This window comes from Sordaria macrospora, chromosome 3 (assembly GCF_033870435.1).
Source record: "Sordaria macrospora chromosome 3, complete sequence".
Classification (NCBI taxonomy): Eukaryota; Fungi; Ascomycota; class Sordariomycetes; order Sordariales; family Sordariaceae; genus Sordaria; species Sordaria macrospora.
In genome coordinates this window covers 5,164,220-5,188,044 of record NC_089373.1, presented here as the reverse complement: position 1 = coordinate 5,188,044, position 23,825 = coordinate 5,164,220, and the positions used below count along the sequence as shown (strand labels likewise).

At 53.4% G+C, this 23,825-nt stretch overlaps 3 protein-coding genes and 1 non-coding gene across 4 annotated transcripts; 2 read left to right on the top strand and 2 right to left on the bottom strand.

Annotated features, from left to right (window-relative positions):
* The first annotated feature begins 588 nt into the window (after positions 1-588).
* SMAC4_13555 lies at positions 589-768 on the top strand. Its single transcript has 2 exons — positions 589-628; positions 733-768. It is a non-coding gene; the product is annotated as a tRNA-Phe (tRNA).
* A 1,934-nt stretch (positions 769-2,702) lies between these two features.
* SMAC4_09259 (uncharacterized protein) lies at positions 2,703-6,331 on the bottom strand (the record flags this gene model as incomplete). Its single annotated transcript, XM_003344091.2, has 2 exons — positions 5,457-6,331; positions 2,703-5,325 (listed from the first exon to the last, which is right to left on the bottom strand). Exon 2 carries the CDS (start codon positions 4,920-4,922, stop codon positions 2,703-2,705), a length of 2,220 nt encoding a protein of 739 aa, XP_003344139.1. The 5' UTR covers positions 4,923-5,325; positions 5,457-6,331.
* A 907-nt stretch (positions 6,332-7,238) lies between these two features.
* SMAC4_09260 (uncharacterized protein) lies at positions 7,239-9,910 on the bottom strand (the record flags this gene model as incomplete). The annotated part of the gene is made up of 2 exons (XM_066090924.1): positions 7,239-8,495; positions 8,749-9,910. The coding sequence occupies 2 exons, from the start codon at positions 9,908-9,910 to the stop codon at positions 7,639-7,641; spliced, it is 2,019 nt and encodes a 672-aa protein (XP_065946633.1). The 3' UTR covers positions 7,239-7,638.
* A 4,980-nt stretch (positions 9,911-14,890) lies between these two features.
* SMAC4_09261 (uncharacterized protein) lies at positions 14,891-23,209 on the top strand (the record flags this gene model as incomplete). The annotated part of the gene is made up of 3 exons (XM_003344093.2): positions 14,891-15,070; positions 15,124-15,268; positions 15,327-23,209. The coding sequence occupies 3 exons, from the start codon at positions 14,891-14,893 to the stop codon at positions 22,715-22,717; spliced, it is 7,716 nt and encodes a 2,571-aa protein (XP_003344141.1). The 3' UTR covers positions 22,718-23,209.
* Positions 23,210-23,825: the final 616 nt, after the last annotated feature.

Genomic DNA, 23,825 nt, shown 5'->3' with positions numbered 1-23,825 from the left:
CATACTATTCACTGGGCGTTGCAGGAATGACTACTAGGCCACCTCAGTTACACTATCCTTCCAAACCTGGTGGCAGCAACCTCGATGGAAGATCGGGCACAACGGACCGAAGGACAGAACGGAAATGCTCGCCCGAGCAGAGAGGCACTAGAGGATACAAGTACCTTTCTACCTAAGCTTTCAGAATCCGTGTTCCTCACCCTGTGTGACAAGTTGAAGAACAACAAGAAACATGACGATGCGAAAACCTAAAGGAGATACATGTAATTTGTTTTCAAGGCTGATTTATCTTGGCATCAAGTTCATCCGTTGCCTTGTGTGGCGGGAAGGTTTTTTGTTATGGAGTGTTCTCTAGCGCTGAGAGGCAGCTTTGTCAGCCGTGGGAGGCAATAAAGTGAACCCGGAATAAAAGGAATAGGAGCAGAGCAAGAAAGTGCAACGAACCTAGAAGTCTGGTGTTTTGAGGTGGCCCCGGTGGTACAACCGCATAACACAGCCCGTACAACAAACGCCCAAGCTCCTTCCTTCCTTCCATCCTTCCCCCGCGCTACATATATCAGATCTTTATGCATACCTTTCAACAAACAGGCGCGGTTGGCGGAGTGGTCTAACGTGTACACACCTGAAAATAATTTGTTGCTGAGGGTTTGGCATCCCGAGGACGCAGATTCGAACAGGGGGCCGCGGTTTTTTCCGCCGGTTTTTCCGCAGCAACAATAAAACACAGGCTACAGTGTATTTTCCCGGGTTCGAATCCCGGATCGCGCATATCTTTTTGCTTGTGTTTCCTTTTGTTTATGGAGTTTCTGTGGTTCTTTTTTTTTTACCTATTTGAGGAGTTGGGGTGTTGGACTGTTGGTTGCTTGATTGGGGCCGGCGGCGGCGGGGGTGGGTAGTTGTGGGTGGGTTGTGGTCGTGCGCAATTCCCGCCGTGGACGGCAATAATTTCGCGTTGCAAGCGTCCTTCCGGGTGGTGAGTGAGCTAGGTTCTGCTCTACGATGGGAACCGACCGGCTGATCGTCTGGTGACAGCGGCGCCTCATCACCTGCAGTGACAGACAGACATTGGCTCCATGGATCCATGTTTTCTAGCAATGAATCCTCTTACTCCGATTCACTCGCCGACACTACTTCCTCCTACGGTGCAGATATGGTAGACTGACAGACAGGTCTGAGACGCTATGGGTGTTCTGACATTGACCGCAAGAGTTTGTTCTTTCTTCTCCTTTTGCCCCAGTAAAGTGTCTATCACCGGTTCCATTCGAAGAAGACGCACATACAGCAGGTATGTATCCAGGTACCTTAATTGAGCCAAAAAGAGTGAATGCCCCTGCTCTGCTATGATAGTAGGCATCAAACAAAATCACTCCAACACAATCCATTCAAACATAGTCACTTGAGGGTTTCACAAGCAGATTCAACTCCCGTTACAATCCTATGAAGTAGACGAGAGCAGATCCTTGCTTTTTTTTTTTTTTGTTGTTGTTATTTTTAACGTCTACTTCCGCCTCCCGTAGGGCATGAGACGTGCCGCACCGGTGAGTCTAGCATACAAAATCAAGAGCAGTGCCCTAATTGTCCACCAAAACCATTAATCCGAGGGCAAACCGAGGCCTACTGCCAATGTAAATCATGTGTTGCCCATAGCGTAAACGCGGCCCAACACTTATAATCGAATCGCCCAGTGGGCGAGAAAAGAGCAGATCCTTGCGTCAACCGGTAACATCTATAAGAAACAGGGCAGGTTTCAGTTCTTTATTGTCATGTCACCCTTACACCGGTGTTCTATATTTTCCCTTGACTCAATCTGTTACAGGCATCTCATATCTCAAAATTCCATGATACCCCGTTCATAGAATCCTTGTGGGTGCGATTGTACCTACCTAGAGGTTGAGGTAGCCAACATCCAGCGATAAGTTTCTTCTCTGTTACTTGTCCGGTGCTTGGCCGTCAGCTGAAAAGTAGACGCTAATTAAGAGGGTTAGGTAGATACTTAGTTACTTTGGAGCTCTATAGGGCCGCACTGGAGTCGTAAGTGACTGGAGGTGATGAGTGCTTCAACACTTGGTAGGGGCTATCGGCGGGAGATAGAAAGATATAGGGAGGATGTACAGACTGAGGATAAAAAATAGACTAGAACAAGCAGGTAACTGTACATATCACATACTAAGGCAGAGATGGAAGTGGCCGAAATGGTACAATTAAACGCACAATTATATCTACATCATCCTCATTAAGCGTTTATATGCTCCATATCCGTCAGCTATATACCATCACCATCACTATAGCCCAAAGTGACTACCAACAACTACCCTGTATAGCAGTAGCCGTAAGGTCTTTCATATCTCCCCAATCCCCTTCTAAACAGTCATTCATCAATCAAAACTACTCCCACACACATTGTAAACATCAAACAATGCCAATGAGACGCCTCATAACGCCTCTACTACTATCATAAACGCCCTTCATCCATTACAGAGGCGACAACTGGACAAAAGAAAAGGGGTATTGTACATAAGCCAATGCGTATCAGCAAGAAAAGTAAAAAGAACTGAGATGGAAGAACAGTCATAGTCGATTTCCTAATATCGCAGACTGTCAGTAATAACTCGTCAACAGTGTATTTGGAGAAAGAACTTACATCTTCAACCAGAAGAACTAAAGCGACCAAGATACCGTACATGATACTACCACATATCTTCCTACGGATCAAACCGCGCCCCAACTGTCTGACTCATGGCGCACCACGCCTTAACGGCAAAAGGAGGCGCGCCAAGCACGTCCTCATCCGGCTCCTCTTGGCCGCGCAACAGATTCGAGCGATCGTACAACCGCTCGCCCGTCGCCGTGTGCGGCCGGTGGGAATCAAAACAATACTTTCTCCCCTGCCGGTGTGCATACTCGTTGTCAAAAAGTATGTGCGCGCCGAACTTCTCGTCCGTCGCCAAATGTCCATCGATATCCAGGTCCATGAGGTAGTCCAGCAAGATCTCGTTGTAGTTGCCATAGGAGCGATGGCGATGGTAGTATTGAAACATCCGTGTGAGATCTTTCCGCTTCTGCTCGGGGTCGATATCCCAACAACCGCGGCGAACGAGGACGTCGCAGCATAGGAGCTTGCCCCCTGTGAAGGCTACCATGAGCGGGGTGAGGGACTCGCGGGTCTCTCGGACCTGCATGAGAGCCGCGGCGCCAGGGATGTTAAGGACTAGGCGGAGGACTTGGTGCTGGAGTTCGGGGGTGGCCCGCTCTTTGGTACATTTGCAGATAACGTGCAAGAGAGTGTTGCCCTGGTTGTCTGTGTGGTCGATCCTGGCGCCGTTGTTGAGTAGTTCACGGAGGACGCGGCTGAGCATACCGAGATGGACGAATGATGATGGCGTGGGCAGTTGCGGGCCTTCGATGGCTTGCATGAGGACGTTGCGGCCGAGGGAGTTGGTGGCATGGATGTTGGCGCCGGCCTTTATGAGAGCTCTGACGGCGGGCACGTTGAGGTTTTGGACCGCTGCAGTGAGGGGAGTGTCACCAGGGCAATCCTGCTTTTCCAAATCTGCTCCGCGGGCCACTAGCTTTTGGATCGTTGACACTCGAGCAGAGCCAAGCTTCACGGCCGTTGCGTACTCCTCTTCTGGTGATTTGTATCCCCCCGTTCCCCTTGTCGCTCGTCCTGCTCCCAACGCAGGGATCTGGGTACCCTTGGCCGGAGGCATGGCGCACATGTGGAGGGGGGTTAGGCCTTTACCAACATTGGTTGCTATGTAGCCTCGGTTGACGTCGGCGCCGAGGTCGATCAGCTTGTCTGCATCTTCGTAGCGTCCAAGGCGACAAGCCTCACCCACTGGTGTGATTGTTGAGTAGGGCAGGAAGATGTCAACATCAATGTCGATGTTGGCGCCGAGCTTGAGCAGCAGCGGCAGCGTAAAATCCCATTGGCTGTATGCATATGCGTAGTATAAGGGAGTAAGGGTCTTGTTGTCGCGCACATCAATCTCCGACTGTAGTCCAGTGTCCACCAGATATCGAACGACATGAACAAGGCCCATGGCCGCAGCATGGTGGAGGGCGGTAGCGGGGTTCTCGCAATAGCCCGACTTCTCCCATGTCGGAGAAAGCTCCATCTGGATCGGTGCTCCCTTTTCCAGAAGTTTGATAGCAGCCTCCTCCTTGGAATGACAAATTGCGACGTGGAGCGGCGTCCATCCAGGAAGGTTGAGGACTGATCTTGGGCCTTCCATGGCATTCAGGAGTCCATGTTCACGCCAGCAAGAGCAGAACCTTTTGGCCACCACGTCACTCCGAGCACCACGTTGGAGCAGAGTGCTGATTGCGTCGATGTGGCCAGCTCTGGCGGCGAGATGGAGGGCAGTGTACCTTCGGTCGTACTTCTCCTCGTTCCATCGTCCCGAACTCTCAGAATCGTTGCCTCGGTAGTCATCGCCAAGTGTAGGTGAATAATAGTCAGGTTCATGGTCGGTATAGTTATCGCCATCGTCGTCCGTGTAATCCGACATGGTCTCGTCTTCATTTTCGATGTTTTCAAAACCGTGGGAAGTGCCGTTGCTACCGGCTAACAAAGTACTACTGGAATGGCAGACAGTTGCGGCGTCACAGCCCTGGTGAAGCTGGCCGTCTCCAGCAAGAGACTTTTCCCACTCTTTCGAAGAGCTGCACTGTTGGAATTCATAGTTGGGGTCCGCGCCAGAGTCGAGAGCTCTGTTCAAGGTTCCGACCACTCCGTGGTGTGCTGCCCACTCGAGGGGATAGGAACAGTTTTGCGAGACTGCGCGCTTGTAGAGGATAGGGTTCACGACGTTGTACAACCTTTGGTTGATTCTGGCAAGCGCAGCCACGTCGCTCAAGCGGTCAAGGTTATCAAGGACGAAAACGACGAGCTCTGTGGGAAGAGCTGATATGGAAGGCATGGTCGAGGGTTCCGGTCCAAGACGGGCGACAAGGAACCGGTGATACGTAGTCCGTAGATGACGGCGGGGAGTACAAACGGGACTCTGAAGTTCGGTTTCGGCGCGTTCGGATTCAAAGTCGCGCGCAAAGCTGGCCGGGTCGGTTTCACAGCGCCGTCAATTTCGTCATACAACGGGCGACGGTAGGTAACGGCAGCTTGGTTGCACGAAAGACAGTCAGAAAAGGAAAAGAAAAAGGCATGTGGATGATCAGGATCAGGGGAAACTCCGCGGGCCTAAGGTAGGCGACGCGTTCACGTTGGACAATTGCCATGCCCGTCGAAGGAGCTGAAGCCGGGGAAGGGTTCGTTACTATGGTAACCTTGGCAGTTTGCAATAGTGAGCGGACAGTGAGCGGCTAGCACTAATAACGGTTAGTTAGAGTCACTAACGCGGCCAAAAGAAGTGGGAACGATTATGCAGAATCCAGCCAATTTACCCCTGGCTGAACCTTTAACGCGTTGATTAAAATCAAGGGGGGAAGGGTAGCGTTACATTATGCGACCACCAATATGCAAGGCCAGACCAGTGCCGACGGGAGTTGTGATGGTTGTTTCGTTTCGCTGACGAAACGAGACTCAAAGAGTCGTGAGAATTGTGCGGGTGCGGAGGAAGAAGTGCGAGAGTGGGAATGGAAGGGAAAGGTGTGCGCTGGGTCAAAGCTCCAGTCCGGTGAGCTTCCGCCGGCTAAAAGGTGACGGCAGGCAGACAGACAGGGAGTTCGATAAGACATCTAACATTATCAGCAATTCCCCCTCGACCCCAGACATCGGACGAGAAATATCAATCTTCAACAACGACCGCATCTCCCTCTTGTCTCGAATTTGTGATTCTCAAGATTGATGGAGATGACCACCATCATGCAAATCTTTGAACTACCACTTCGAGCGCACTTCGAAATGCAGGAGATGCTAGCCCCGGACGGTCGTGCCTGGAACGGGCAAAAGGCGCTGACGGCTGACCGAATCAGGGTTGTGACTGGCTTTGTCAGTTGCCAATTCGGTCATAAGCAGGCGTTGCTGCGTTGCATCCAATTCATTCTGCCGAGCTCGGCCGGCTTGCCCTGGTGTTAATGGCTATCTTGGCAAAATGCCCCTTATTGATTGAGGGACTGAGGATGACGAGACGATGAAGGATATTAGGATGGCATTGAGATGGACAGAGAGAGAAAGCAAAGAGAAATGGGGAAGTTTGGGTCCGAGTGAATGAGGATTATGGCGGAGGGTTGTATTGGAAAGAGAGGGTTTGGCTGTGTGTGATGGGCCATGGCGGCATTCGAGGGCTGGGGCCGGTCGCTCGCTGGTGGAGGGAGGTTCAGGAGACTTTACAAGAAAAGCGCTATCACTGAGGGGATTGACGGCCATTTTGCTATAGTGGCTGCAAGCCATTACAAACACGACGGGACCTGCAAATAAATGCCTTGTTCCTCGCACGATGATAAAAAGGGAGAAGGAGAAGAAAAAAAAAAGAGTATATAAGGAGTGAATGAGCAAATCATGGCAATTTCAGGCTGCTGGGATGGAATAAATACATTTCTAAGCGGGAAAGAAACACAAAAGCACTGCCCGAAAGCTTTTGCTTCAGTTTGGCACTCGAGAGAAGGAATAAGAGTGGACGTTTTGGAGAAGCTCAGAAACGCGGTAGATGACGAAATCATTACATCCCCCACGACAGAGGTCTCTCTGGAAGCTATGACGCTACTGTGTAAATGCTCCTCCCTCAACCACGTTAGTTCCGACCTTGGAGGAGAGGATTACCGCTTGCCTCCTGCCACTGGTTTCCAATACTCGATTTGACCGGCGTGGTTAGTTGTTCGTCTTGCCCACTTTGTTCCTTCCAATTCCGAAACCTGAAGATATTACCGAACGACTTCTTCGATGTACAATGTGCGACTCTTCGCTCTCCCTTGTCCAGTCTCAGTAACAACATGAACCGCAGGAGACTAATCCATGGGTTCGTGCAAGCCAAGAGTTCATGTGGTCCGGATGACTTGGATTTATCCTTCCTTTCTACAGATATTTCGGATCTTGAACGGGATCGCACCTGCCTCATGTAGACCTGGTGGTTCTGTTGATTCGGCTGGTGTCATACCTTCCCGGCCACTGAGTCTTTCGTCGATGGGAACCCATTGACTGAGGCATTGCGCAGCAAATGACACCATGTCCATATGATTCTTGAGATACAAACTCATCAGACTGGTTGGGCATATCTATCCGTCCTCTGCCTGATATCACTAAAGACATCGAAAGTTCTGCTGATTCTCAACAAATCTTCTTCCTTATTAAACTATCGTACTTTTATCTATCTCTCTCTCTGTGTCTCAACCAGACCTCCAGCCTGGATGACCAAAAAAAACAATCAACGAATACAAACCAGCAAGCTGGGTATCAACTTTCAACTATCAACTATCAACTATCAACACGCCAGTCCAGTCATCTCTGCATTGTGATCGACCAAGAACGAACAATGCGATTGACATTGGTGTCACACGCAGCACCTATGGTATCCAATATTTCAACATCCGGCTCTCTGCAGCCAGACCGGTCGGCGGACCACCAGACCCAGACCAGACAGATCAGAAGAGATGAACAAGACCCAAAACGCCGTAAAAAGCAAGCCCAAAAAAGTCGGAAGAAATCACGAGCCTAATACACTCCTCTCCCCCACTATAGGTGCCTTACGCAACAAACGCACTCCCCGTGACCCTGACAAACTCATCCTCAACATGCAACCACACCTTCCTGACCATATCCTGCTCCTCCCTCATGACCCTCAATGTCTCCTCCGTCTTGCTACTCAGTCCTTCCCCATCGTTACTAACGGAGTAGACTCCACTTCCCTCTATCCCATCGGTTCCCCTGGCGACTTTCAGGTGCATGGTCATTGATGACGAGTTACTGCGTGAGTGCGAGGATCGCGCTGAATTGCTGCTGTTGTTGCTCTGCCTGTTGTTGTTCACAGCGGAAAGGACGGTGCCGGAATCGGTGTTGCGGATTTCGATTGAGGGTCTGCTGTTTGTGTTGCCGTTGGTGCTGTCCTCTGCGCGCAGCCCAAACCCGAGACTAACCCCCGCCGTCTCCTCCACATCCATCCCTCCTCTCGCTGGAAACCTCGCGCTGGTAGCCATGAATAACTGCCTCTCGCCCGCCTCCGCGACCGGAATCGTGACCAGCGGTCCGAGGACCTTAAACACGCCCCTGAGAACCGTAATCCCCGCGCTCTTGGTATCCTGCCCCAGCTTCGTCCTTACCAAGCCTGGGAAGCTGTGAACGAAGGAAACGTCGGGGGCTTCTAGGGCGAGGGACTCAAAGGCAAGCGTCATCATGGCGGAGGAATGGGCCCGCGCATCGAGCAGCCCCAGACGCCGACATTGGAAGTCGCCCGTGTCAATGGCGCCTTCTTTGGTGCCGTTGTAGACGGAGACGACACGCCGGAGGGAAGAAGCCTTTTGGAGCTCGGGGAGGAGGTTAACGATGAAGCGGATGCGGGCGTAGAAAGTGACTGCCGAGGGGTAGTACAGGGATTCTTTAGTTTCTGTAAAGTGTGTTAGTCATGTGCGCTTCGCGAAACTGAAATTCGGGAGTGTGAGAGGGGGACGGGGAAGGGAGGAGGATGAGAAGATTGATAATCTGAAATGAAGGGTGAAGAGAGGGGTGAGTGGCCAAGAGTGCGAAAGCCGTTGCGACGCCACCTCCTTTCCACATCCTCCCTTCAGTTCCTTCTTCAAACGCTCACGTTCTCTCCCTTGTTTCCCTCATTCCCTCTCGTAGATCGGAGAAAAGCTCACCTCGTCCAGTAATCCTCGTTCCACAGCTCAAAAACAGCAAGTTCACCACCCTCTCCTTACACTTAATCTCCCTACACACCTCATCCACATTCGCCAACAGGCTCACGTCCGCGCTTCGAAAATGATACTCACCCTCAGGGTTGATATTCGCCAACTCGGCGCCAACCCGTTCGCCATCCTTCCGATCTCTCCCAACGAAATACACCCTTGGCGCCACCGCGTACCGCACAAACTGTTTTAGGGTCGCTTCACCGATGCCCCTCGTGGCGCCCACGAAGACGGCTACCAAGCCCGATGGCAAAGACGACACGATATGCGCGTTGGAGGTCTGGATCTGCTCGAGGGTCACCATGCTTGGGTGCCGCTTGTGGCCTTTTTGGGTGGAGGAGGAGGTGGATGAGGAGGAGGAGGTGCAAGTGGTGATGCTGGTGGAGGAGCCGAGGTTGGTGTGCCCTTGACCCTGGTGAGCGGCGGTGCCGGGACCGTAGCGGCCGATGCCAATGCCGAGACCGATGCCGTTGGGGGAAAGGCCCCGGGGGTTGCTGTTGTACTGGCTTTGGTTGTTTAGGGAGTAGGCAGAGGATGAGGCCTGGTTATTGGAGTTACTGCCGCCGACGACGTAAGGGCGGTTAGTGCTTGTGCTGGAGCGGCCGGTGGATGCGGATCGGGAGGAGGTGTGGCTTCTGGTGCGGGAGGTGACTGAGATGCCTGGGTTGGAGAAGGATGACCCGGAGTTGGAGTAACTGCTGCTGCTGTTGCTACCAGTGATGCTGGTGTTGGTGTTGGTGGAGGTTAAAGGCCGGAAGTAGTCATTGATACGGTCAGCACGATCCTGACGGTCACGGTCATAGTCACCGTAGCCCCGCCCGGTGTACGTGTTGTTGGACGAAGAAGTGGCCCCGGCGTTGGAGTTGGCGGAGCTGTGGGCATCCACCAAGTTCGTTTCCGCGGCGGTGAACTGAAGATCCCCTAGTAGAAGCGCAGGCCAATTCCCATTCCGCGATCCAAAAGCACTAATGTTGCCGCCGGTAGTGATGGGATAATCGCACAAGGTGCTGCCGCTGATGCTGGGCGCGATGCTAGGTGCGATACTTGGGGCGACGCTCCGGGATGATGACGGCCGTGGAGGCGCGGAGAGTGGAGTAGTGGTGATGGATGACATGATGCCTTATGTGTTGTCCTTTTTCCCTGATGTGACTCGACGTCGGCCTGTGTGTCTGAGTTGTCGTTGTTTCTGAGAAACTCTCGGAGAGGAAAGGGAGTGGAATAAGATAGATACTCCGATGGGAGGTTGTATGAGTTGGCTACCTCTTTGCTTTCTGGCATGCAGTAGCTCCGAGTTGGTAGCACAAGTTGGAAGCAGGATGTTGTGTTCCAGTTCCCGGCCCAACAAGGCACACAAATCAAGATTGTGTAGCAGCAAAGACAGAAGGATGATGGGCAAACATTGGTCTACACATGTCTTGTCAAAGTTGTCAACGAGAAAGAGATCGACAGGGCTGCATCCGGATACCCAAGACGTTAAGTGCCCGACCGTTGCTATTTCCCTGTATGCGCGCCTAGGGCAGTGGGGTCGCAACCTCGAGGTATGGATATGGTGGATGGAAATGGGTATGGATATCTGACAAGACTGTTGTTGTTGTTGCCTTGCTCGAGCTGAGTTGCGGAGCGACGGCGGTTTGTTAATATGTGATGAGAGGAAAAGTAAAGGACTAAAACTTGGATCTCGTAACCGAGCAACACACAACAAAAACAGTGACGGAAGGGGAATCATACGGCCCAATGTCCGTCAAGGTCAAACTAACGCCCCGGATTTCCACTTGGGATCGACGAGACTACAACGGCACTAACATCGGCTGTTGCATCCAGTGGTTCGCTCCGCTCCTTGTCTCGGCCTGTTCTGGGTGGTGTTTGTCAAGCATTTTGAGAGCAACGAGTCAGGTTTGGTGTATCCGAATGATACCATCTTGGTAGTCGGGTGGTATTGGAGTTGAATGGTAATCTCTTTGTATTATTAGTTTATGCCGGGAATACAGTTCATGACTACGAACTACGTAGTTTGGAGTGGTGAAGGATCGCCGCCTCGAGTGGTGTTTTCAGGCATGAGTTTGTTGACGGGAATAAGGAGAGAAACGTTATTTTTTGCGTTTCTTTTGCGCATGTCAGAAAAGTAAATCAAGACGATGAGCTGCATCCTCTTTTCTTTTCCAACAGCTGAAATAGGTCACAACTGTCAAGCAAAAAGCAACGAAGAGAGATTGTGTGCGTGACATGATTGTTGTTTAAGCTGAATGCCGTCAAGCCTCAAAGCCAGAGAGAGCTAAACAAGAGGGCCAATTTGTCACTCCGAAACCCAATAAGGACCGCCGCATTCCAGTTGTTGCTCCACCCATGTCCAAGGCCTTTGAATCTCGATTCATCCGCTGTTCCGTTGCCTGGTGTCCGTTGTGATAATGTGATGAACTGCCTGATTGTCCTTGATCTTCCTCGCGTTGATATGTGACTGGGGACGGGCCGAGTCCGAGAGCAAAAGATTTCAGGAATCAAGATGAGATGAACTGATGGAGACTGGACATTGAAAAGAGTCGGTTCCTAGTGGAAGATCAACCGAGAGACAGCGTCATTACACTAACAGCTCGCTAGGTACAGGGTAGCCACAGGGTAGGCTAGAGGCTCAGCACTGGCACACACACTTGAGCGCTTGGCCTGGGAACTAGCTTGTAGCGAGCGGGCGCCGATGCGGTGCCGCAAAGAATACAAGACAAAAGTGAGGTGATGTTATTATTTTGGGGGGTTGCTCGGTAGTCCATGTCTCATCTTCTCATGAAAGCGCATGAACCGCCATTTGCACAAGCGAGAGCGAGGATCAGATGCTGGACAACGTTTAAAAATGGCTTACCGAGGACCCGTACTAGGAGGGCAGTGTAGGTGTATATAAGGGGGCAGTGGTAGCCGATGTTTGGATGAGATGTTTGGCGAAGTCGGTTGCTCTCTTTGTCTTGATTGTCTTTTGTGTTTTTTTCCCTTGTTGTTTCTTGGGAGTATCTCGTTGGTTTCGTCAATCAACACTGCCACTGGAAAGGAGAGAGATCTCCATTCGGTCCCGAGAAGAGGAAGCTGAGCAAATTGGGATGGGTGCTCGTGTGCTCAAGTGGAAACTGGTGGGAACAGGCCAGACCACACCAGTCACCACAGGCATGATGCCTCACCGCGGAGGAAAGATGCAAGGAACTCATGACGAACGGCTGTCTTGGTGGCTGAAGTTGATGGAGGAGATTCCTGGATGCTGCCTGGATGCTGGCTGAATGGAACTGAAGTGGAAGGAGACGAAGGCACTCGGATTCGAAGAAAAGTTGAGAAACCCCTTTTCCAATTCTCCGCCTGCTCGTCCCTTCCACAGCCCTGCCAAGATCAGCGTCAGTGTGCCCCGCATTGGGATTCATCTGTGCTCCATAGGTACCCGCACTTTAGCGCGATCCGCGGGATCTGCATAGGCTCTCTCCACAGAGGCACCATTTGTCATCCTTCCACCTCTCCACAGCTTTCCCGTTTGGACCTGGGTCGGGTAGGTTGAGCTGGAGTGCCATCCTTGGCGTTTGCCGATCCAATTTGAGCCATGAATCCGTGCGACTCCAGGGGGTGAGGGGGTCAAGGTTGGCCGGTTTGAACAAAAAGGTGTCGTTGGATGTGGGAAGGAGATAATACGGACAATAAAGTGCGCGGGAGGGTGGTGTCCTTCTTGCCGTCTTTATGCTCCTGCGCCTTCTACGTGTACGCCGCTTCCAACATCGTGCAGTTGGTTACAAATTGATGAGGTGGTTGGGCATCTCTGCGTTTCCATTCTTCCTATTGTCGGTTCAGTTATTCAATAATTCCATCTTCCACTTCTTCTGGGCACTGTCACCGACCGCCGGAGTTTCTTAAGCTCGGAGCCAAGACTCCACTTGTTGATGCAGGTCCACGGCAGCTTTCCCCGGCCGCCGAGAGAGACCGCTCCAGCGCCCCGTCTTTCGGGACCGGATTTCCCGTTTTCTGTCTTGTGATTCTTTTGTGTTTTCTGATTCTTCTGCGTTACCCCTTTTCCATTTTCACTCAAATGCCTCCAAATGCCAAATTCACTGTTCCGCATGTAACTCCCAGCCTTCAATTGGGCACCTGGACCATGCTCTAGACTATCTACAGCGTACCTTATCCAAACACGACAAACATGGACAACAAGGTCAAGGTCGCAACCTCGACCGGTCAGTTATGACTGAGAGGGACCATGTTCTCGGCGACCTCGATTGTTTGGCCAGTTCGGATCATAAGATAGGAGTGCCGCCGACACAGTAAAAACCACATGTTTGCTGGTGAGTAAAACACTTGTTTGTACGGTCTTTCGTCTGGTTTGTTTGGTCAAGGAAGGTTCCGCAAAAAAGAGACATGGATGTCAAGTGAATGTTACGGTGTACACAACCCAGGCACTTGGGCCAACCATTCGGGATGCAACCTCGAGTATCTTTTTTGTACGACTCAGCTCCTTCGACCAAAGAGCCGCCATCAGTCCGACTGTCGGTCGGTCGGGGTTGGAGTTGAGTTTGGAGTTTCTTCGGCATGTTTACTTTTTTTTTTTCGATCGAGATGCATCTCGTCTATCGCCAACCATCACCTGCCACCGCAACATCAAAGTTCCGGCTTCCTACCTATCCAAGAGATGGAGACAACATGGGGAGCGCGATATCTCGACACCGACTTGTGAGCTCTGGCCAAGGCAGAGAAAGACCGGCCTCTTATAATACTGTCGCCAGGGTCTAAACTCTGTTCCACCACGCTCACCGCCCGGTAGCATAAGCTTCCCCAGACCGTCAGATGTCCCTAGTAAACAAGGCCAATCAATGTCTTCAAGCCGGGTACCCAAACAATCCGGGTCAGTAGCACAACGCCCAGAAGAATTGTCTGACAAGGCGCATACTAAACCGTCTCGCAAAGAAACAAACCGAACATCACGGCATCTTGTGTTTACAGCCGCACCGAATCCCTATCGCGGGATCATAGTCCGACAACGAGGCACGGATGCATGGAATGGGTCTTGTCGATCCGGCAGCCAGACCAATGAGGGTCCGTGTAAGACAAGGTCTTGGACGACGGCTTCGACGGGATGGATGCACAACACCAAAAGATGCCCCTCCAAAAACCACCAAGGGATGTGCAAATCCACATCCGGATACAACTCGAGTCTCACCATACCACAGACATTTGATCCGCCCTGTAAGACATTTGCATCCAAGCGGCCGCAAACACCCCGCAGAAACTGCAGCTAGGACTTTGGTGTTGTCGAAGCTTGCGAACCATCAAGTCGATCCCGGACGTGCAGACCGTGAAAGAACTTCAATGGAGGGTGGACTCGGACGGTCTTGGCCAACATGTGGATGCAAACTTCAACCCTCCGCCCATGTCCTAGACGGTCCTGGATGCCCTGGACAAAAAGTCCCCGGACTTGGGGTCCCCCATGATCTCGTACCTTGACGGGCCGACGGAGTATCATAAGCGGTCCACACAGGGCCACTCAAACGACCTCACCTCCACCCGGCCTCGATCGGAACTTCATCTAAGCCAAGCAGATAGCGCGATAGCAAATCGTGGATAGCACTATGCGAGCTGGGTATCGTCTTTAGAGGCGAAATACACAGTCCATAACAGTATTCACCAAGGGTTCTTTAAAGATCTTCCCCTTTTTCAGCTTGGTATAGTCTGGCCCAGTTCGGCCCTCTTCAACCTTGTGTTGCATCGTGCCCTGACTACCTGACCGAACATCAAGTGGCGGCGTCTTGGTCCTTGGAGAAGATCGGATTCACACAAGCCCGGACCGGGACATCCAGAGACACACATCTTGCGCACACCATACCTACCTCTACCTCTAATACTTAACTCTTCTCGCGTCCCGCTTTCCAAGGGAGCACCACCTAGCTTGCCATCACCACTCATCCAAGATACCCCTCCCTCCAATTTTGTGCCCTTTACCTCCCCTCCCGTTATCTGTGGGCATATCACACTTTGTCATTTTCAACATAAACGACGTTGACGAAGCGACATACCATCATCCTAACGAAACCATACGACTCTTACGACCCCTCTTAATTTTATACCCAACCTTACATACATAATGGATTCCAACATGCCTATTGCCATCGTTGGCATGAGCTGCCGATTCGCTGGCGACATCGACAGCCCGTCCAAGCTCTGGGATCTTTTGGCTCAAGGAAAGAGTGCCTGGTCGGAGATTCCCAAGGATCGATTCAATATCGATGGATTCCACCACCCCAACTTTGAGAAGCTCAATGGCGTATGTTTTCCCTGTGGGAAGAGTAGTTGGAAACCTGCTAACAACTCATGCAGACAAACGTAATAGGAGGCCACTTTATGAAGGAGGATATTGGCCTGTTTGATGCTCACTTCTTCAATCTTTCCGCCGAGACTGCTGCTGCGTTGGATCCCCAGTTTCGTCTACAGCTCGAGTCAACATATGAAGCCCTTGAGAGCGGTTGGTCTTTCCCTTTCCCAAAGTCAAGTGAACGCAGCAACTGACACCAACCAAACAGCTGGTATCACTCTTCAGGATGTGGCTGGCTCCAACACCTCGGTCTACGCCGGCTCCTTCTTCCGGGACTACCATGAGAGCTTGATCCGTGACCCTGACACACTCCCCCGCTTCCTCCTCATGGGCACCGGCGCCGCCATGGCCTCCAACCGTCTCTCTCACTTCTTCGACCTCCGCGGGCCCAGCATGTCCGTCGATACCGGCTGCTCCACCACCCTCACAGCGCTGCACCAGGCTTGCCAGAGCTTGCGTTCGGGCGAATCCACCATGTCCATCGTGGGCGGTGCCAACCTCATGTTCAACCCCGACATGTTCCTCGCCATGTCCTCCATGACGCTCATCTCCAAGGACGGCCGATCGTGGGCCTTTGACAGCCGCGCCAACGGCTACGGGCGCGGTGAAGGTTCCGCAACGGTGATCCTCAAGCCCCTTGACGCTGCTCTCCGTGACGGCGACCCAATCCGCGCCATCATCCGCGACACCGGCATCAACCAGGATGGCAAAACCGAGACCATCACCACACCCAGCGGCGAGGCACAGGAGGCGCTTATCCGTGCGTGCTACGAACGCGCCGGTCTCGATCCGGGACAAACGACGTACTTTGAGGCGCACGGAACCGGTACTCCGACGGGCGATCCGATCGAGGTGAATGCCATCGCTTCGGTGTTCAAGGGCTCGCGCAAGGGCTCAGGCGAGGATGCTTTGCTGCGCATTGGCTCCGTCAAGACCAACATTGGCCACACTGAGACTGCTTCGGGCGTGGCGGCCATCATCAAGGTGGCGTTGGCGCTGGAGAGGAGCCAGATCCCGCCCAGCGTCAACTTTGAGAAGCCGAATGCCAAGTTGAGCTTGGACGAGTGGAAGCTGAAAGTCCCCACCGAGCTGGAGGAGTGGGTTGGCACAAAGGACGGCATCAGGCGTGCGAGCATTAACAATTTCGGCTACGGCGGGTCCAATGCGCACGTTATTATGGAGGATTATAGCAGCTATCTCGCTACGGCGCAGCGGACAAAGACGCTGACGAATGGCGCTGACAGACGCACTAACGGTCACCACCACGCCGATAGCGGAATTGTCATTGATGACGATGTCAACAATGACAACTCCAAGGTCTTCATCCTTTCCGCCAAAGACGAAAAGGCCACCGAGCGCATGATTGCCAACCTCAAGACTTATCTCCAATCCCAAAAATCCAAGAAGCTTTCTACAATCCAAGAAAATGCGCTCCTCTCCAACCTCGCCCATACCCTCTCCGCCCGCCGCACCCTCTTCCCCTGGTCCGCCACCTTCTCCGGCTCCTCCATCGACTCCCTGATCCGCACCATCGACTCAGGTCGTGTCAAGCCCGCCAAAGCCTCTGCCACCGCACCGCGCATCGGCTTCGTCTTCACCGGCCAAGGCGCCCAATGGTGGGCCATGGGCAAGGAGCTTATTGACGCCTACCCCGTCTTCAAAGCCGCCCTGCTAGCCTGCGATGTCGAGCTCAAGAAACTCGGTGCCACCTGGAACATGTGCGAAGAGCTTTCGCGCGATGCCGAGACCAGTAATGTCAACAAGCTCGATTATAGCACTCCCGTGTGCGTGGCCGTGCAGATCGCTCTGGTTGAGCTGTTGAAGGCCTGGGGAATCAGGCCCACGGCTGTCACTTCCCATTCTTCCGGTGAGATTGCTGCTGCGTATGCCGCTGGGGCGCTGGACCTTTCGAGCGCGATGGCGATTGCTTTTGCCAGAGGTGGTTTGGCGAGCGAGGGTAACCGCCAGTTCGCGAGGAAGGGTGGTATGATGGCTGTTGGACTTGGCAGGGAAGAGGGCGAGAAGTATCTGCCTCTGGTCACCCAGGGTCAGGTCGTTGTTGCTTGCGAGAACTCACCCACCAGTATCACCTTGTCTGGTGATGTTGAGGGCTTGATCGAGCTGGAGCAAGTCATGAAGGTGGAGAATATCTTTGCTCGCAGACTGAAGGTGGACGCAGCGTGGCATTCGCATCACATGGAGGCTGTCGCTGATGCGTATTATGCCTCTATGGACAAGAAGGTCAAGCCGGCCAAGGACAAGTTGGATATGATCTTCTCTTCTCCCTGCACCGGCAAGCGGATGGACAAGGTCAGCGAGATCGGCAGCCCGGGACACTGGGTGCGCTCACTGACGGGCTGTGTCCGTTTCGTGGATGCCTTCCGCAGCATGGTCTTTGCTGATAAGGATGCGACGGAGCCGACGGTTGATATGGTCATCGAAGTCGGTCCGCACGCGGCGCTGTCGGGTCCTATCCAGGATATTCTGGCTTTGCCCGAGTTCAAGGGGGTTAACATCCCCTACGGCAGCTGTTTGATTCGCAAGAAGAGCGCGGTTGATACCATACAGGATCTCGTCGGTGACCTGGTTCGCAAGGGATATCCTGTTAGCCTCAAGGCTGTCAACTTCCCCTTTGGCACCGAGGGTGTCAGGGTGTTGACGGACTTGCCTGCTTATCCCTGGAATCACTCGACCAAGCACTGGATTGAGCCGCGCTTCAACCGTGCTTTGAGACAGCGCTCTGAGGCTCCTCATGATTTGCTTGGCTCGCTGGTTCTGGGTTGCGATCCTGCTGCTCCTACGTGGAGACATATTGTCCGTCTTAGTGACCTTCCTTGGGTCAGGGACCATTGTGTGCAGGGGAACATGATCTATCCCGCTGCGGGATACATCGCCATGGCTGTTGAGGGCGTGCAGCGCTTTGCTTCTCGTCAGGCAGGTGATAAGAAGATTGCTGGATATCAGCTTCGTGATGTTGACATTCTCAATGCTCTTGTGGTTCCTGAGACCAGCGAGGGCATTGAGATGCAGCTTTCTCTTCGCCCTGGCAGCGAGAGGGATCTTTCGACCAAGGGATGGACCGAGTTTACTGTTCAGTCTGTTAACTTGGACAACAAGTGGACTGATCACTGCAAGGGTTTGATCTCCGTTCACTTCGGTGTTGCTCCCAAGCATGCTGTTAACCAGCCTACCGCGGACTCTCACTATCGTATCTGTATCAACCCTAATGATATCTGGTCTGGCATGCGCTCGGGCGGTATCAACCATGGTCCCATCTTCCGCAACATGAAGAGCATTCGTACCCGCAGCAAGCAGTCTGTTACCACCTTCACCGTGGCTGATACCAAGTCTGTTATGCCCAAGCAGCACGAGATGGCCCATGTCATCCACCCGACCACTTTGGACTCGGTCTTCCAAGCTGCTTACACCGCTGCCCCTGGCGCTGGTGGCAAGAACCAGACCCCCAAGGTCCCTCGTTCCATCAGCAAGCTCTGGATTGCCCACGATATCAGCAAGCAAGCCGGTCACGACTTCAAGGCCTACGCCAATCTCGACCACGCCGACGATCAGTCCACCAAGACCGCTCTCCGCGTCGTTGACGATGCCGCCGAGGTCTCCACGCCCGTCATCTCCATCGACGGCTTCGTCTGCCAATCCATCGGCAACGCGCCCACCGCCTCTGACGAGCCCTGGGAAGCCGACAAGTTCACCACCACCCACTGGGCGCCCGACGTGACCTTCCTCAAGGATATCTTTCTCAAGAAGCAGCTCGGCAGCCAGATCACCCCCGAGGAGGCCGAGATTCTCATGGACCTCCGCAAGGCCTGCATGTACTACATCTACGACGCCCTGCGCGACCTCACGCCCGAGGATATGAAGAAGCTGGAGTGGTATCACAAGAAGTTCTACATCTGGATGCGTCTGCAGGCCGACCTCGCCCGCGCCAATGAGCTCGGGCCTGATAGCAGCAAGTGGGCCAATGCCACGCTGAACGAGAAGGCTACTCTGCTCGAAAAGGTCAGGGTTAGCAGCACCAACGGCGAGATGGTCTACCGCTTGGGACCCCAGATCGTGCCTATCTTGAGAGGAGAGATCACTGCTCTGGAGGTCATGCTCGAGCAGAACTTGTTGAGCAGGTACTACCTCGAGGGCCTCAAATGGGGCCGGGCCAACGCCAAGCTGGGCGAGATGGTCCGTCACTACGCGCACAAGAACCCTCATGCCAAAATGATTGAAATCGGCGGCGGTACCGGTGGTGCCACGGCTCACGTTCTCAACGCCATCGGCACTGCAGAGGACGGACTGGGTCCCCGCGCTGCTAGCTACGACTTCACTGACGTGTCGTCCGGTTTCTTCGAAGCGGCCAAGGAAAAGTTCCAGCCGTGGAAGGATCTCATGCGCTTCAAGAAGCTCAACATCGAGCAGGACCCATCCGCGCAAGGGTTTGAGGAGGGCACATATGACGTTGTCATTGCGTGCCAGGTTCTGCACGCCACTAAGTCCATGGATAATACGATGCGCAATGTTCGCAAGCTGCTCAAGCCCGGCGGCAAGCTGTTCATCATGGAGACGACCAGGGACCAGATGGACGTGCAGTTCGTCTTTGGTTTCTTGTCCGGATGGTGGTTGTCTGAGGAAGAAGAACGCAAGTTCAGCCCGTCGCTTTCGGTGCCCATGTGGGATCGTGTCTTGCATCGCACTGGCTTCCGCGGAGTCGAGGCTGAGATCAGGGATGTGGAGCATGATGAGCTTTATGCGTTTAGCGTCATGAGCTCGACTGCCGCGATGAGCGCTCCTGTCTTTGACTTTGATATCAAGTTCGTCACGGGCAGCAACCAGATTCCTGAGGTTTGGTTGGACAAGCTTCGGGTGTCGATCGGCTTGTTGACTTGCTCGGTTCCGACTGTCAAGACTATTGAGGAGGTTGAGGTGGATGGGAACGACGTTTGCGTCTTCCTCGATGATCCCAAGAACCCCGTCCTGGCCGACCCGAGCAAGGCACAGTTCAGCGGCATCAAGGACATGTGCACACGCGCCAAGGGTCTGCTTTGGTTGACGCAGGGCGGTGCGGATGGGTGTGAGCAGCCTTTGGCTTCTCTCGCTGCTGGATTCCTCCGCTCGCTGAGACAGGAATACTCCGGTAAGAGGCTGGGGACACTCGATCTTGATTTCACCAAGGATATCTGGTCTGAGTCGTCTATTACTACCATCACCGAGGTTTTCCGCAAGTTGTTTGATTACTCGGTCAACGAAACCGGCAGCGACTTTGAGTTTGCCGAGCGCGAGGGCACTGTTAAGATTCCCAGGTACATCAAGGACGTGAACCGTAACTCGGCTGTCTTCAAGGAGAAGGATATGACTGCCCAGCCCGAAGCGGAGATGGAGCCCTTCATCCAACCCGATCGTCCCTTGCGTCTGACTATTGGCACCGCTGGGTTGCTCGACACCCTCAAATTCGTCGATGACCCTTCGGCCGCTGATCCTCTGCCCGAGGACTTCGTCGAAGTAGAGCCGCGCGCCTTCGGCGTCAACTTCCGCGACGTCATGGTAGCCATGGGCCAGCTCAAGTCAAACACCATGGGCTACGACTGCGCCGGTGTCATCACCCGCGTTGGTCCCGCCGCTGCTTCTGAGGGTTACACCGTCGGCGACCGCGTATCCGTTTTGCTTAGGGGTCACTACGCCAGCAAATGCCGCATTCATTGGACCAGCGCCGTCAAGATCCCCGACTCCATGACCTTCGAGACGGCCGCTTCTCTCCCGACGCAATACGTCGCTGCTTACGTCTCTTTGTACGATACTGCTCGACTGCAAAAGGGTGAGTATGTCCTGATTCATGCTGCCACCGGTGGAGTGGGACAAGCAGCGGTGATGATGGCGCAGCGCGTCGGGGCCGAGGTGTTTGTCACGGTCGGCACGGACGAAAAGAGGGAGTTCGTGATGAAGCACTACGGTATTGCGCCCGACCACATCTTCTCCTCACGCGATACTTCCTTTGCCGCCGGGGTAATGGGTATGACCAAGGGTCGCGGCGTAGACGTCGTTCTCAACTCCCTCGCTGGCACTTTGCTCCAGGAATCATTCAACTGCCTTGCGCCCTTCGGCCGCTTCGTAGAGATTGGCAAGCGCGACTTGGAACAGAACAGTTCCCTGGCAATGGAAGCGTTTACCCGCGCGGTGTCGTACACCAGTATCGATGTCATCACCTATGGCGAGCACAAGAAGATGGAGACCAATCGGATCATGAAGGATATTATCCACTTGGTTGGCAACGGGGAATTGAAGACAGTTGAGCCCATCACCGTTTACCCCGTGGGAGAGATCGAGAAGGCGTTCAGGCTGATGCAAGCTGGTAAACACATGGGCAAGATCGTTCTGAGCGCTGGTCAGGAGACGATGGTTCCCGTTCTTCCCCGCGTCACCACCTCCAACACCGTCTCTTTGCGGTCAGATGCCTCTTACCTCGTTGTCGGCGGCTTCGGCGGCCTCGGTCGATCTATCTGCTCTTACCTCGCCTCGCGCGGGGCCAAGAATCTTGTGGTTCTTTCGAGAAATGCCAAAGCCGATAAGCTTGCCCAGCTGCAGACTGAACTCAATCATGTAGCTAAGGGCGTCAAGGTTACTGCTATCAGCTGTGACATCTCCAACATGGCTGTCCTGACAAAAGCCCTTGATTGTGTGGCAAGGGGAGTCCCACCTATTAGAGGTATCATCCACGGCGGCATGGAGCTGCGCGACTCGGTGCTTGAACATATGAAGGTGGAGGATCACAAGGCTGCGCTTGCTCCCAAGCTCAACGGCAGCTGGAACTTGCATCAATACTTCTCCTCTACTTCTTCCAAGCAAGGAAAGGGGGCACTGGATTTCTACGTCATGCTCTCCTCCCTCGTCGGCGTCGTCGGGTTCGCTTCCCAGAGCAATTACTCAGCAGGCGGTACCTTCCAGGACAGTCTCGCCACGCACCGCGTTGCTAACGGCCTTCCCGGTGTAAGCTTGGATCTGGCAGTGGTGAAATCAGTCGGGTACCTCGCTGATCATCCTGACTCCGAGAAGACGATTGAGTCTCTCAAGAGACACGGGTTCACTGCCCTCGCTGAGGACGAAGTCCTCGCCGCCATCGGCAGTGCCATCCAAACGCCCTTCGCGGGCCAGTTGACGCTTGGTCTAAACTGTGGACCTACCGGCCAACCTAGCCCTGACGCTCCTCTCGCGCACGACGCCCGTTTCGCTCAGTTAAAGCACAGGGCAGTCAAGACTTCTACCGCACCCACTGCAGCCAGCGGCAACTCGTCAGACCTATCTTCCCTTTTGGCCAACGCCCAAACCCTAAAAGGTGCTCAAGAGCATACGCTGGAAGCAATTACCAAAAAGCTGCAAGACATTTTCATGATCGCCGACGCGTCAGAAATCAACCCTGAGCTGTCGCCTGCTGAGTTCGGCGTGGATAGTCTGGTGGCGGTCGAGTTGAGGAATATGTTGAGCATGAAGGCGGGCAGCGAGATGAGTATTTTTGAGATTATGCAGTGTGGAAGTTTAAGGGGGTTGGCTGGGGTTGTTGTTGGGAAGTCAAGTCATGTCGATGCTGGGCTTAAGGAATAGGGGGGCTACGATATGGGATTTACTTGGTGGAAGCGGTGGTCACGGTGGTGATGGTATCTACGGTGGTGTCTACGGTGTTGAGGATGAGGGTGGACGGTGAGCTCGGTGAGCTTGGACACGGCCCACGATGGGAATGACCGGGAATGACTTCCCAGTGGACTACCGAGCAGAGGAGAAAGAAGCGGGGAGTCGCACCCCGAACTCGGAATTGCAGGATCCCGGATGGGGATTTCTTCATGGCCCATGGGAGAGTCGGGAGGACGGGAGTTGTTGGTTCAAGGCGGTCTGATGAGATGCAGTGATCTGCAGTGAGGGTGGAGAAAGAGGACTGGACTGGACTTGCTGGCGAGTTCACTTTGAGCATGTTTTTGGCGTCTTGTTTTACTGTTCTGTTTTGGTCATTCTACCTGCTTTTGGTTTTGCCATGTTTTTTTGTTTTGGATGCCTTGGAGTTATTAGTTCTGTTAATTTCACTGTTTAGACTTGCGCGAATATCACTTGTTTTTTTTATTCAACTCTCTCATAAACCTGCTCATGTTTGGTCAAGGTTCGGCATCTCTGGAGTGTTGTTCCATGGCTTTGGTCGCTCGTGATCTCGACAGTGAACCTTGATGGCCGGCCGAGTGGTCTTTGAGGGACACGAGCTACGAGGGAGGAAAGGACAGCATTCCGCACCGTCGATCATCGCTAGCACCTACTAGAGCTGAATGGGAAAGATGGAGATATGAGGGAGATGATGGAGATGACTTACCTGATCACCTGGTGCTTTTTCCCCAATAGTCCAAATCTCAAGCGTCCAACAGTCCAAGAATCATGGGGAGTGACAAGGGACTTGGGAACTTCCGGTCTACACTACTCCCGGCTGTTAGTGCTGTCCACTGTGTGCGGTGACATGCTAGAGACTGCACTAACAGGGATACTGCTGAGGTGACTGGGGACAGCTCACCGGCTCACTGGGAGTTGCATTCCCTGTTAGCGCTAGCGCACTGTCGATCACCATCAAGACCGTACGGGGGCAGATGAGGGCACTGTAACCCACCCCACCCCCCGGTACCCCCTTTTAGTGGACTGGGGGAACCTTGTCCCTTTTCCCCATCTCCCCCATGTC